At 41.0% G+C, this 13,722-nt stretch overlaps 1 protein-coding gene across 3 annotated transcripts in view; it reads left to right on the top strand.

Annotated features, from left to right (window-relative positions):
• Positions 1-13,722, top strand: part of ABLIM1 (actin binding LIM protein 1) — a 188,987-nt gene that overhangs the window by 144,108 nt on the left and 31,157 nt on the right. For 2 of the 3 annotated variants that reach the window (XM_058028979.1, XM_058028978.1), the window contains exons 9-10: positions 8,248-8,325; positions 10,408-10,563. In XM_058028979.1, coding sequence (XP_057884962.1) covers positions 8,248-8,325; positions 10,408-10,563 — 234 coding nt within the window. Of the gene's footprint in view, positions 1-4,030; positions 4,075-8,247; positions 8,326-10,407; positions 10,564-13,722 lie in introns of all 3 variants that reach the window. The other variant, XM_058028980.1, reaches the window with a different exon arrangement.

Below are 13,722 nucleotides of genomic sequence, written 5' to 3'. Positions count from 1 at the left end.
ACCCCTTATTCACTGATTCATCCTCTGGACAATTTTCTCTTTTTGATGTCTCAGTTGGTCCCTAGAATTTTGCTCATTTTCCAGGATATGAATATTAGAGACTGCATGTGAATAAATTGTCTTTCAGATAAGGAAACTAAGAGGTACTGGTATGGAGATACCTGTGACATCCTGTGGGTTGTATTCTGTGTGGGTCTCATTGACAGGAAGCCACATCCTCTAGCATTTATTCCACTACACTGGTCTGTAAAGCATCCCCACAGAGAAGTTGTTATGCTCATAGGTAATGTGCAGGTAAAATGCTGTTGAGCAGGGTTAGTGTGGGCAAAACCATAACTGGCCCTAGATGGGCATGTGGTCTAGAATGGCCAAACCTCAGTGCAGGTACCATCCAGCACTCACACATTGCCCTGTCCTGACATTTTGTAAGAGAATGGAAAATGATGCCAGACTGGATTTTCTTCCTCATTTAACAGTTTGAATGTAAGACAGTATTTTGGCCATGCTTAAGTGTCAGAATGCTTTTGCCTTGTAGTACTTGGTTGCAGTACAATGCCTCCCTTTCACTTGGACCCAGGAGTTTTATCAAAGCACTCCTGACTACACTGTGGCCCTTATTAGCCTTCTCCAGCTGACCTCATAAATCAGTTTGCTTGTTTCCATTCCCCATGGAAATGGCTGTAGTCCTCTTCAAGTATTTCCCTTTTTGTCAGTATTCTCCCCCCTCAGCTAATTTTAATTGAAGTGAGGGAAATAAATGGAATCACTCACCTGCAAGGCATTGCCTAAGTGAGGAAGAGGATGTGAAGCTGAAGAAGGCAGATTGAGGGAGCATCTGAGCAGTGTGACAGCAGAGCTGTCCTGCAGCACCATGCTCCTGGAGAAGACCTTCATAGGTTTAATAGGTCCTTAAAAGGCACTGATGAATGCACCCTACTGAAGCTGGCTGAGATGTGCCATTTTTAGCTTCTGTGATACATCGTAGATTGTCTGCTCTGGTGCAAAGTCAGAACCTTATTTTAATATCAGCTGGAGTTCACTTTGATGGCTTTGACATGTGCTTCATCCTGTTGACCTAAATGAAGACAGTAGCAAACAGGTAGGTACAGAAACAAACAAAACTGGGAATACTATTTGCTATTTGAGCATGTCAGCACTAAATTGGGATATGTACTTTGATTGAATTTTAGTTTTTTATTCAGAGTCAGGCCTAGATTTTCTGGTGGTTCTGCAAAAAGCCAGTGCCGTTGCCTATTTGCTTGCTGGGTTTCCTTTCCCTGTAGAACAAACCAAAACAAAAACCCTTTTATCACTGAAGTAACTTCAGAAGTTTTCAGCAAGTTCTGTTTTCTCTCAGTGACTGAATTGTGGTATAAACTAATCAGCATTTGAGCTGGTCAGGATCTGAGAGGGAGTTCAGAAAAGCAATGGTTGCTTTAGATCTTTTCCCCATGGATATTTGTGGAAGTTTGAAAAGACAAAACAAGCAGAAAACAAAGCAACCATATGCATGTTACAAAAATATATAGTTTGGTGTTTATTTACAACTGTCTGGCTGTTACGATTCTGCAGCGGTCAGTAAGTAACAGAAACTATAACACAAGCAGATGATAAAAACTTGATTGAAAAAAAGAGCTTAACCACTGAACTGGGGAAACTGCTTTCCTTTTCACTCATTTTTCCCTTTTGTGTTCCATGACAGCATTCCTCATCTGAGTTCTTTTATCCAAAGAGTCTGGTTCTGCGCAGGCCACGCTCTGCAGAGGTTTGCTGTTGTGTTTTCATAGTGTTGATAAAGATCTTCTTTACTGAGAAGATTCCTCATTACTGTCATTTGCTGCGCTTGCTACTACTCCTGCCACAGCTTTCCTGCTATCACTTGCCACCATGGGCACTGACGCTGTATTTTGCATCACTTGTTTCAGTGTTGCTTGTTAATTCTCACATTTTTTTATTTTGTTTAATGAAATGCTTACAATTAACTTTTTTATTTTAGATTCAGATGAGCTTTTGGGGTCTGTAGTATTGGTCTTCCAGTATTTCAGAGAGTTTTCCTTCTGAAACAAAAAATTAAGTGTACATATGAAGCAAATGAAAATGGTGAAAAATATCTGACTTTAAAGTGATGGTTAAAAAGAAATAGTTTTCCATGAACAATGACTTATGTTTTTAGGGGGAAAAAATCCATCAGTTAGGTTGCTTCCTTTTTTATATATATATTGACCAACTACCCATGAATACTTTAGTTGAGAAAATGCTAATAAAACCCCAGGTTTGGATATATTCTGTGTGCTGCCTGAGAGCATTTGCCTCTCTAGTCTGGTGCATGCTCACATCTGAGTTGCAAGGTCCTTTCTGTGCTGCTGACTCTGGAGTAGCTGTCCACTTTCAGATTTTACTGAGTTTGCTTTGCACCTACAAACACAACCCAACTCCATTTCTTCTCCCTCAGAGCAGTGTTTATTTGTTGGTTGTGTCAGCTGTGGGCTGTGTGGCTGTGCTGGTGCAGGTGCACCTGAGGTGGTTTTCAGCTGGTGATGGAGTCAGAGCGCACTGGTGCAGGCTGGCAGCAGGCAGAGTCCATGCCCCTGGATTTCCTTGGTGTTGGTTTGTGCACCCCTCACATCTCTCATGGCAGAGTAGATGTACTTGGACAGTGGAATTCAGTTCTGTGATTCAGTGGGGATTAATGCAAGCCCTTTGTCCTGCATCGTGGTTTAGTTACCTAACTACTATTGAACACCTCTCTCTCTGTTAGCTACAGATCTGTGTATCAAGAAAATGCAGCATAAAGATGTGTTATCAGTGCTCCTAAGGAGAGCAGTGTCTCTTCAGTCCTAGGCTTTATGGAATAAAATTTTGGAGTCTGAGAACAGAAAACTGTGGGACCATTTCACTCATCTTTTAGGCCAGTGTAATGACTTTTTGCATTTGGCTTAGTGCACACAACTCTGAGTTTCTAGTGTTAAATCCAGGAGCCTCAGGATTAAAAACCCAAATCCTATTCAATGTATTAGAAAAATATGAAAGGCAAAATAGGAGCAGCCCATGTCAAAATAAAGGTGTGTTCTCCTTCTTGCTTTGTAGACTGTGTAGGGTACAAATAACTTAGGGTCAGATGAATATCCTCTTGTGTAAATTTGGTCACTAATAAATGCTGTTTAGATTTACATGGTGATTTACAAGGCAGATTTTGGCTTCAAGTCTTTTTCTACAGAGTAGACAAAGTACAAAGGTACTGTCACTGTTGTTGCTATAAAAGTGGGCCAAAGGCTTGAATCTGCATGAAAATTATAGTTAGAAAATGGTAGGGTGAAATCCACTGAATTCTCTGAAAGCTTGTGTTGAATTCAGTATGTTCTGGACTTCCCACTTTATTTTCTTGTTCTTCCAACTTAACTTACTCTTGATGAAGGCTGAGTTTGCATGAATAGTATCATAGAAGTTTGTTTGGTACCAACATACCTTCAGTGATTACATGCTGAAAATCCATTCTCCCTTCTGGCCTTTATGTCCAGAAAGGAAAGAAAAATTAGTCATAACCTATTAATATCTGTGTCTCTGTGAGTCTGAACTAAACCTGTTCACTAGTTTTGTCTTGATGCATATTTAGTGTAAGAGAAATAAGGAATGCATGAATTTCAAGGAAACAGTCTTGTACAGAGAAGGGTACACTTAAACCAGCATAGAGGCACAAAGAATGCTGTCATTGAGGGACTTTGTTGGTCTTGCACAGCCATTGAAAATTACAGAAATCCATAGGAAATCCATATTTTATGAGCCCTGGTTCCAAATCCTAATCAACTGTAAAGTCTTGAAATCGATAGAGCAGGTAGTCAGTGTAAAAAGTGTTGTACTGAGAAAGTCAAATCCCTTGCTGTTGCTAAGTCTACTCAGGACAAGAAATTCCATCCTAATCTTCTATTTATTTAAAATATGCTTCACTTAAAGTAGCTTCTGAGGTTTAGAGAATTTGCTTAAGCTATAATGTTAAATGTTATTAAGTGAAAACATATTCATTCTTCTGCAGCTATTATCACCGCCTTGCATAATGAACTCTATCAAAAAATTAAGGCAGGTACTGTAAATGGTGACGATGCCTTTGTAAAAGCATAGTGCATCCATTTGGCCAGATGTTCTTGGGATCAGTTTTGATCTGGTTGCCTGCACCTGTAAGTCTTTACAGAGCATGATGCTGAACATCTGTACTTGAGAATGCCAGAGCCACCACATTGTAGCAGCACCTGGATGATGTGAATGGCTCTAGTGGGGACTTTTTTTTTTTTAAGAAGTTATTTATTTAGATGATGTACTGTGCATGATGACATAACAAACAGGGGTAAATGCAGATAAACATCTTAAGCTTTGTAGTCTAATAGTGAAATATCAAGTTAATCAGTTTGGGGCATCTGCATGGGTGATCTGATAATTGAGCACTCAACTCACGATGAACCTTAGAGGATGAGCATGGCAGTTGGTATTCTCTCTACTGATCTGCAAATGAAACTGGTAAAGAACTTTTGTGTTGAAGGTAAATGCATGGAATGAAGAACAAAAACATAAAAATTAGAAGTCTGTGATAAAGTGGGAAATACTGAGAAATCTTGCAAATACTTTAGATGCTTTGTGATCTGTTTTTTCTTTTGGCTCTAATGACATGCATGAATTTTTCTTGACTTAATTTTTAAATTTATTTTTTTCATATACTTCATAGAATTTCTGTATTTGGTACAGACATCCTGTATTGGTATATTTACTACTGTTACATCCATTTGTGTGGAAGAGGAAAGGAAAAAAAGATTACTCTTGAACTCTCAGAAAATGTGGAGAAGCCATGTACCACCAGAAAAGAAAAAGAAGATTAGCTCTTCATAGAAATTTCCCTTAAATTTCTCTACACAAAGGTGGCTTTATAAAAGGCTGTATTTGAATCCTTCAAGGAAAAGAACAATCATATAAAAATGTTTCATATCTCTTTGTAGAAGAAGTAAGGCAGCTTAACTTGTCTTGTTGCTGGGAGTGTAGACCAAGTGTCACAGGGCTATTGTGATGGAAGTAAATACTTCTAAATTGTTGCATCCATATTAAAGATTGTGTCCTTTTTCTTCACCTTTTTCTTTCAATAATGTATGAAAGAGATGCACTCGTGTTATCTCCAGATCTCCATTGTTAAAGGTTACATCAGGGCCAGCGCTATTCCTGTTTTAGCTCTGCTCTGATCAGCTCCCCTCCAGGATGGAATTTACACCCCAGTGCAGTTACATCAATAGAGAACTTGACCTCCAGAGTGTCTCTTGCCACCTGTGTAACACACAGAGTCACAATGGTGTTACACAGGGTCAGGGATCAAAGTGTAACATTCAGTCTAATAAAAGCCACACCAGGTCACAGATTTTCCAACAGGAGCTTTTATGGCCCTCATAGGAGAGGAGCCAACCATAGCAACTAAAAGTGTGCCAGAGGAACAGCTTATATCAAGGAATCTTTGGTGTATGTTTGTTAAAGCAAGCAGCATAAATGTTTTTAAGTGCAGTGCAATTGTCTTTAGGGAAAAGTGCAAAGCTGTGAAGGATTCCAGACCATATGGGAAGAAGCAGGGTAGGAAAGAGCCATCTGTGATGGAAACAGCCTGTGTAACTCAAAATAAGAAATAGGGCAGAGTGAGGCAGAAAGGGTGAGAGTAGATGTACGAGTCCTTTTTCATGCACTGTCTTCAAGGGTATGTTTAGAAATAAGCCAGGAACAGGACTGGGAGCTGCTGGAGGAGCTCAGAGTTGCAGGTCTGCTTGGATTCAGCTCCTCAGGACAGGAGCAGAGTGTGCTCCGGCCGTGGCTGGCAGCAGGGTGTCCTGACCAGGCAGTGGGGAGCTTTGCAGTAGGCGGAAGGTAAAATTGATGTACACAGAAAGAATCACAGAAAATAGAAAACTGATTTAAAGGGTGTCATTCCTGGCTCATGGCCTTGTTAATGGGATGGTGAAGAGGAACTTGGAACAGAAACACAGTGAGGAAATGAAGAACAGGTGCTACAACTTGCCAGTCCATCTGACAATTCCTCTTAACTCCAGGGTTAAGAGCACCTAAGAAATTATTACCAGGATATAGCTGAATCTACTTAAGATGTCTAACTTTATTAAGTAAATTCACTGAAGTGATAAATGCAAGTGAATTTTCCTTAAACAAAAAGGTTTTCAGCAGTGATACGAAGAGATGGAACTAAGGAGCTGGAGTGAGGACTGAGAATTTCTTGTTTTTGAGGCGATTATGAAAGATCCAAAGGGCCTGCCAAATGGGAATAAGCCATAACTGCCTCTAACACTTGTTTTCCTACAACAGGGAAAACTGAGCAGACAAAACTCTCAAAGTATGTCTGCCAAAAGCCAAAGGTAACAGAGACACCCCTAAAAGTACCTCAAGTACTTAATACTGTTCCCCATGTTGTAATGAAAACAATTGTTTTCCATAGTAACTGCAGCAACTCAACATGTTACATGTGTTCCACTCAAACAGAGTGAAATGGAAGAATGGAAGGGGGAATAAAGTGTTTCTCAACAGCAGCCAGATTTTCCAGCTCAATTCTTGTAACATTTCCATGAAACAAGTGCTTGTTGTTTGGTTTATTGCTTTGGGAGGAGCTTAAGGCAGATGAGAAAATTCTGTTCCCTTTTGAGATGTAGGAATTTGCAGCCTCAGAGAGAAAAGAAAAGAAACGTGTAAAGGTCCAGCTGAGAAAGTGTTCTCAAACATGCTCTGGAGAGGACTTTGTCAGTCCACAGCTACATCTGCTCTCTGTTTGATCTGAATCTTACATTTGTTGGTGGAACGTATTCAAAGACTTTTGTTTCTCTAACTCTCCCAGAATGTGGTGACTTAATTTTCAGAAGTGAAGTCAGAGAAAGCCTGCTGTATAATCCATGACCAGTCTTCAAGCACTTTATATACAGATGGTTCCAATAGCTTCTCTGGCTTTGAAATTAAAAGTAGAAAGTCTCTGGGGTCAGTTGAAGGCTCCTTCAGGAAATGTATGCTGAGAAGTAAGATAGGTCCAGTAGCCTTTTTGTGTTCATCCAATATTTCCTATGAAACAATGAGCCAGGCTGTCAAGCCTTGTTTCTCTTCAGTTGTGCCTGAAGGTCCCTTAGTCCAGGGGGCCTAATGTCACAAGCTGATGAGATAAGGACTGTTTTCCAGGATTTAATTTAAAGTGACTTTAAGGTATCCCACTGCACTGGTGTCATCAGAGTCTTGTGCTGACACAAAGTTTTTTGATGGGATTTGGTTCTTTGCAGTCAGTTAGGGAGCAAAACTTGTTGATGGTTTCTCGGTTGCAGTTGGGATGTTGTTGACTTGACTACCTTTGTGTATGTGCTGTGTGCCAAGTTTAGCAGTAATCATCACAGTAACCAGGGAGACTTTTGATCAAATAGAATACTTTGCAAATGCATCAGGTTTTCAGGATCCCCACAGGTCATCAGTTGTTTTCTCTCCTCTCACAGAACTTCCCCCAGGGCATCAGTGTCTGTTTAGTCCTGAAAAAGTGTTGGAAAATCTACTAAATATAGCAGCACTAGCTCTGTAGGGATGAGAGTGTTCTCATGAGTTTCAGTTTTCAGGACATTGTCATTAAACATGACTTTTGCAGTATGGGGAATCATGACACTGCAACCAACATTTGACTTCCCTGCTGCAGCTTGGTTGTGCTGCAGATGTAGGGAACAGCTCCAAGCCAAGGATTTCAGGTCCTTTTACTTAGGAAGGCTGAATTCAGTTCTGCTGATGTCATTCCTAATGGAAGTCCAGGGATTGAACAGCTGGAAGGAGATTACACATGTGCTGTGCCCCTCACAACAGTTTTGTCTGCTGGACTGCTGATCCCTACAGTGGTTTGTGAACTAACCTGTTGCTAAAATGACCAGCAGGACTGTCCTGGATGGTTCTTTGTATGGCTCCTACAGTGTCTCTGCAGGTGTTTTTTGATTTTGTTCATTATTGTTGTCAGTCTAGTCTTCTACACTGTATGATTTAGAAAACCTCTTCCCCTCTCACACCACTCCTTCCCCTACCCAAAAAAATTAAAACCAAACCCCACTTGCCTCACAAGATTGTGGAATTTGCCAGAATGCTTGCATTTGTGTTGACATTTTTCTTAAATTCAGTTATTTCCAAGATATATGCAGATTTCTTCACTTAAAGTTGCCAACATTATTGGCTTCAGATTGCTCTCAAAAGTTCCCTTTTGTTTTTCAGCCCACAAGAACATCATCAGAAAGCATTTATTCCAGACCAGGTTCCAGTATACCTGGCTCTCCAGGCCACACTATCTATGTAAGTATTCCTGCTGATGAATAAGCTGCTGAGCCTTTGCTTGCACATGAGCTACTCATGCTGAAATAAATCACTTTTATATTGATGCTTTATTTTAGTGCTTAAATTGTTAAAAACCTTCACCATGTAGCCTTTATAGCTGCAGGGTTTCAAGAGCAGGGTAGGCCTTTTCCAGGTCACATTTCTCTTGGAAAGGTACAGTAAATCTTTGGATGTCACTTCGTGTTGTGAAGAGGGATAGAGGGCAGAGGGATCATTTGGCTTTGTAAGGATTTTGTGAGGAGATCTGTGCACTTTGATACACAATTTTTGAGAGGTCTGCTCTTGCACTCAGGAAATGTGGGGAGCAGGGTCAGCTACACTGAAAGAAACCAATCTGATCCAACACCTTCCAGGTCAGAAATCAGATTTTTCAGTTGTGAAAGGAAAGGTGGTTTTAATTTAGGAAAAAAAACGTTATTAAGCATAATGCTAAATCACTGTTTTATCAATTACCTTGAGATTATAAAGATGAAAATTTAGGGTAAAACCCAGAAATTAGGCAGCAACATTTACAATAATGCAGAAAAAAAGGTCCAAAATTAAAAATCTCACGTCCTGAGTTAAACTCTAGTTCTATGCATTTCAACAACCACAAAAATAAGCTGATATATGAAAAGTGTTTACACTGCATATATCAAAAGACAAAGCACGTCCTGGAGAACTGCCATTATGTGGGTAATATCAACTTCATAATCTGTTGCTTATGAAAATAAATTGTTGCTCAAAATCACTGTCTGTGGAGCAACATGGCAGCCTAGATCAAGGTCTACAAAAAAACTGTAATAATTTATATTGGATTAAGAGTATCCAGACATATTTGCACCTCATTAACAAACTGGTAAAAGTATTACAGAAATAACATATATTGATATACCTAAATATTTTAAGGATTAAAATGGTTTAAGGTATTTTATAATATCTGGTAATTAAAAGCTAAACAGGTTTGAGTCTCTTTGTAGAGAGTGAATGTCCCAAATATTTCAAGCCTTGCTTCTCTAGCAAGAAAGGTTTTGTTTCTAGTTTAAGGCATTTCTTAAGAACTGCCAAGACCAGTGGTTGTTAAAGAGCTTGTGAAATGCATATTAATCTGAAATTACTAGGTGCTAGGACTGAGAAAGAGCAGAAGTCAGTGTGAGTTTCCTTATGCAGTCTGCTGTGAATAAAGTATCTTTTAGAAGTGTTGAAAAACAATTTGAATATCCTCTTTCAGTTTTAGTCATAAATGTATTTCTGTAAGGTAAATAAACATATATGAGGATTTATTTAAAGTCTTTCTGTAAGTAAAGAAAAATATTAGTTATCTAAACGAAATGTAAGGCCTCTTTCTGTCTCACTCCAATGGGTGCAGCTGACTTGGGAATTTATTTCCTACTTCTACTTTTTTAACTAGTCAAGATCTCCTTGCAGTCTTAGTGGACAAAAAAATAGTCCATGCTTGCACTATGTAGTTGGTAGTTGGTTTAGTCAGAAGCTTGGGCATAGGATGAGTGATGAATGCTATGTAATTATTTTATCTGGTGGTTTGGATACCCAGTCCTGACAGTCCTCCTTGTCTTTTTATTTCCTTCCAATAAGTTCTGTTTCCTCTTGTGTGCACAGTTATAAATTGAGTATCTGTCTGTGGTCTTCAGCATGAAATCCTTTTGTAATCTCTGTAATCTGCAAACTAAATTGATGTTATCACCCATTTTGCATATGGGAAAACAAGAGCAGAAAGGTGAAAATACTTGCCTGAGGCCACAAAATGAGTCATTGGCAGAGCTGAAGTTTCCAGCTCACTGCTGGGGATAAAAAAACTTTTGTAACTAGATCTATATATGCTATGTTCTTTCTTCCCTAAGAGGAGAGAAAACACTGTGAGCTGCTGCAGAGGAGGCCTGCTGGAGAAGAACAAGAAGCATTCACTCCAGATGTAGGGTGCCAAAAAGGGGTTTCCATAGCAACAGTGTGACAACAAATACACAAAATCATGAATTGTGTAAAACAGAAATTGCCAGTGCATTTGTGTAAGTTAATTTATCTTCTGTCTTTAACCTTTAGGCAAAAGTAGACAATGAAATCCTTGATTACAAGGATTTAGCAGCCATTCCCAAAGTCAAGGCCATTTATGACATTGAACGTCCAGACCTAATTACTTATGAGCCATTCTACACCTCCGCCTACGAGGACAGACAGGAGAGACAGAGTCTTGGAGAGGTAATGACCCATTACCAGCACCTCATTCTGCTGTGCACTGCATCCAGAGCCTGCTTTGCTTCCCATGGGCACTGCTGGAGGTGGCTGCTGCTGCTGCTCACACTGCTTTGTGTCTGTCTCATCTGGGGTATGGGGTGCTGCCTCATGTGTGGGGCTGCAGGGTCAGACACCTACATCAGCACAGGGGGCAGCTCTGCAGGCTGTCCCTGTGTGCCTCCTCATGACTCCCATGGATAACGAATCTTTGGGAATGGCAAGGCACGTGGGGCAAAAGCCAGTGTGCTGTTCTGCCTCCTCATAGCTCCCATGGATATCTAATCTTTGGGAATGGCAAGGCACGTGGGGCAGAAGCCAATGTGCTGTTGTTCTGTGCAGCACCAATATTCACAGGAGGATAGGAGGAATACCGTGATAGTCCATGGACTAGGAGCAGCAGGATACTTATCTCACAGAAATATACCAGACATACTGGATAAAATTGTGTCAGTACGAAGTTCTCTTCCACCTGGGAAAGCAGGTTGTGTTACACAAATACCTGCCTCACATTTTAACCTGCTGTCATTTAGTAAGGGTTCTTCTATCATGCAGCAATAAGAAAACGCTGTCATTTATTCTTCTAAACTTGTATGTGAAGGTGTCTTTCAGATTGGTGGTCCCCAGTTTTCCCAGGTGAATTTTCATGGCTGCAATTACTATTTACATGATTCCAGTGCAGTCTGTGGAGCAGGCTTTGTTGTGTAATACCATCTGTCTGTGAATCAGACTTCCTGAATGCAAATCTAAATGGACGTGAAAAGGGATTTACTGCTGCAATCTCAGTGACCTGACTGTAACTCAATTGAGTATGAAGATAAGTTGAAGAATTTTTTTTTTACAGTAAATCATTCAGGCACCAGTGGTCTGTAGATCGCCAGCTCAGTGTGACTAATAATCTGTTTCCTTATCAGTGTTCTGCCCACCAGCAGGTCAGAACTACATCAGTTTTTCTCCTTTGTTATTAAATGTTTTATAGAGATAGTTTTTTAAATCATGAATTGGAAATTCAGCTCAGGAATAAAATAAGAGATTAACAGGTCAGAACATTACAGAATTTCTCCCCTCCAATTTATATTGGTAGTGAATCCAGCTGGCATCTGGTTCAAAACCACAATGAGAAGCATTGGTGACCTCTGACCAGTTCCAACAGGCCTGACCCATTCCACAAAACCTGCTACAAACACATGTCTCTTGTTAGTCACACGGGGGGAACTAATCTCACAGAGAAGGTGAACTACATGTTAATCCTTAAAGGGGAGCTTCTTACTGACAAAGCAGTATGTTGGAAGCTGATAAAGCAGTATGGTGTAAGTTGTCTGCTTTTATGCTTGTTCTGGGAATAAACAGAAGTCTTTGGGGTTTTTTTACACCATATTTTCACCAGCATTAAATTCAGTGAATTTCTACTGAGTACAGAAATTTGTTCTGGAAACAGAAGGGGCTCTCACCTTCTTTTCAGAAGATCTTGGGTTCTCACCCAATGCTGCTGCTGACTTCTGTCACCTTGGGCAAGTTACCTCACCTCTTTGTATCTGTTTCTCATCCCTTCCCTTGCCCTAATGAGAACACAAGCCCATTGGCGTGGAGTGATCCCTTACCCTGTGTTTGTGTTGTGGTAATCGAGTGACAGCAGTCTTGGTACAACATACATCAGTCACCATCATCTTTAAAAAGCAAAGAAGGTGACATGTTCAGTTGTGCAGTGATTTATCCTGCATTCTCTTTGCAAAGGGTGTGTATGTGGTGGTGTTAAATAAAAGGGGACCCTCAGTTTATGCATGAAGAATGAGAAATGCCCCTCACTGTTGTGGTGTTTGAGGGTCCCCAGGATGAGAGAAGAGATGAGAATCTTGTGTCTATGTTTCAGGAGGCTGATTTATTACTTTATGATATACATTATATGAAAAGAAAATTATATATTAGAACTATACTAAAGAAAGAGAAAGGAGACATCAGAAAGCTAGAAAGGAATGATAATAAAATCTTGTGACTGACCAGAGTCCGGCCACAGCTGGACCTGTGCTTGGCCATTAATTAAAAACAATCCACATGAGACCAATCAAAGATGCACCTGCCACGTTCCACAGCAGCAGATAATTATTTACATTTCATTTCTGAGGCCTCTCAGCTTCTTGGGAGAAAAATCCTAGCAAAGGATTTTTCAGAAAATATGTCTGTGACACCTCACCATGATTTAAAAAGAAAAAAAAAAGCAGTCTCAGCAAGGAAGGATTTTTGGGTGTACAAAGGAAGATGCACAGAGATGGACACAAACTGTAATTCTAGGGAATGGGCTGTCAGAAAACGATAGATTTTTTTGGGCACAGAAAGCGAGAAAACAGCGTGGCAGTGAGCAGAGCCGGCTGGGGTTGCACTCAGGGCAGGGACGGGCAGGGCAAGGCAGGGCAGGGCCGGGCCGAGCAGGGTAGAGCAGGGCAGGGCCGGGCAGGGGCAGGGGTGGCCGGGTAGGGCAGGGCCGGGTAGGGCAGGGCCGGGTAGGGCAGGGCCGGGTAGGGCAGGGCCGGGCAGGGGCAGGCATGGCCGGGTAGGGCATGGCCGGGTAGGGCAGGGCCGGGCCGAGCAGGGGCAGGGGTGGCCGGGTAGGGCAGGGCCGGTTCCCAGCCTCCCGGCCTCCCTCTCTCCCTCATCCCGCGCTGTCCCAGCGCCCTCTGGTGGAGAGTGCGGGCTTGCTCCGCCTGTCATCGCCCTCGGAAACACAAACCAGATCGGAAATTAACTGTTTAATTAAATTAATTCGTTAAAGTTACCAGAAACTGCCAGGTATTCAGGTTCTTCAGGATCTGTCACTTCTGCCTTGCAAGCAGCAGCCTGGTGAACACCGAGGCTGTCTGTTCTCAGCTCCTGCTTTTGTTGGGTATATATTGAGAAGCATCACTTTATCTCCTTTATTTCAAGCATTCTGTTTGTTGAAAGCACTAAATGCTCTGAAACACCTTTCACTAAACAAGCAGACATAAAATGAAAAAAAAGAATTTTATTTTCTAACATGATAGATGCTTCCAAATGGAGCAGGGATCCCACCTGGTAGTTCAGGTAAAAGACAGCTAAAATAGATTAGTGTGGCATCCAGAATGATATCTGTAAAAGTTAGCAGAAATTTCC

The sequence above is a fragment of the Melospiza georgiana genome, chromosome 8, assembly GCF_028018845.1.
Source record: "Melospiza georgiana isolate bMelGeo1 chromosome 8, bMelGeo1.pri, whole genome shotgun sequence".
Classification (NCBI taxonomy): domain Eukaryota; kingdom Metazoa; phylum Chordata; class Aves; order Passeriformes; family Passerellidae; genus Melospiza; species Melospiza georgiana.
The sequence above is the reverse complement of the archived record's forward strand: the minus strand, read 5'-3'. Positions and strand labels throughout refer to the sequence as shown.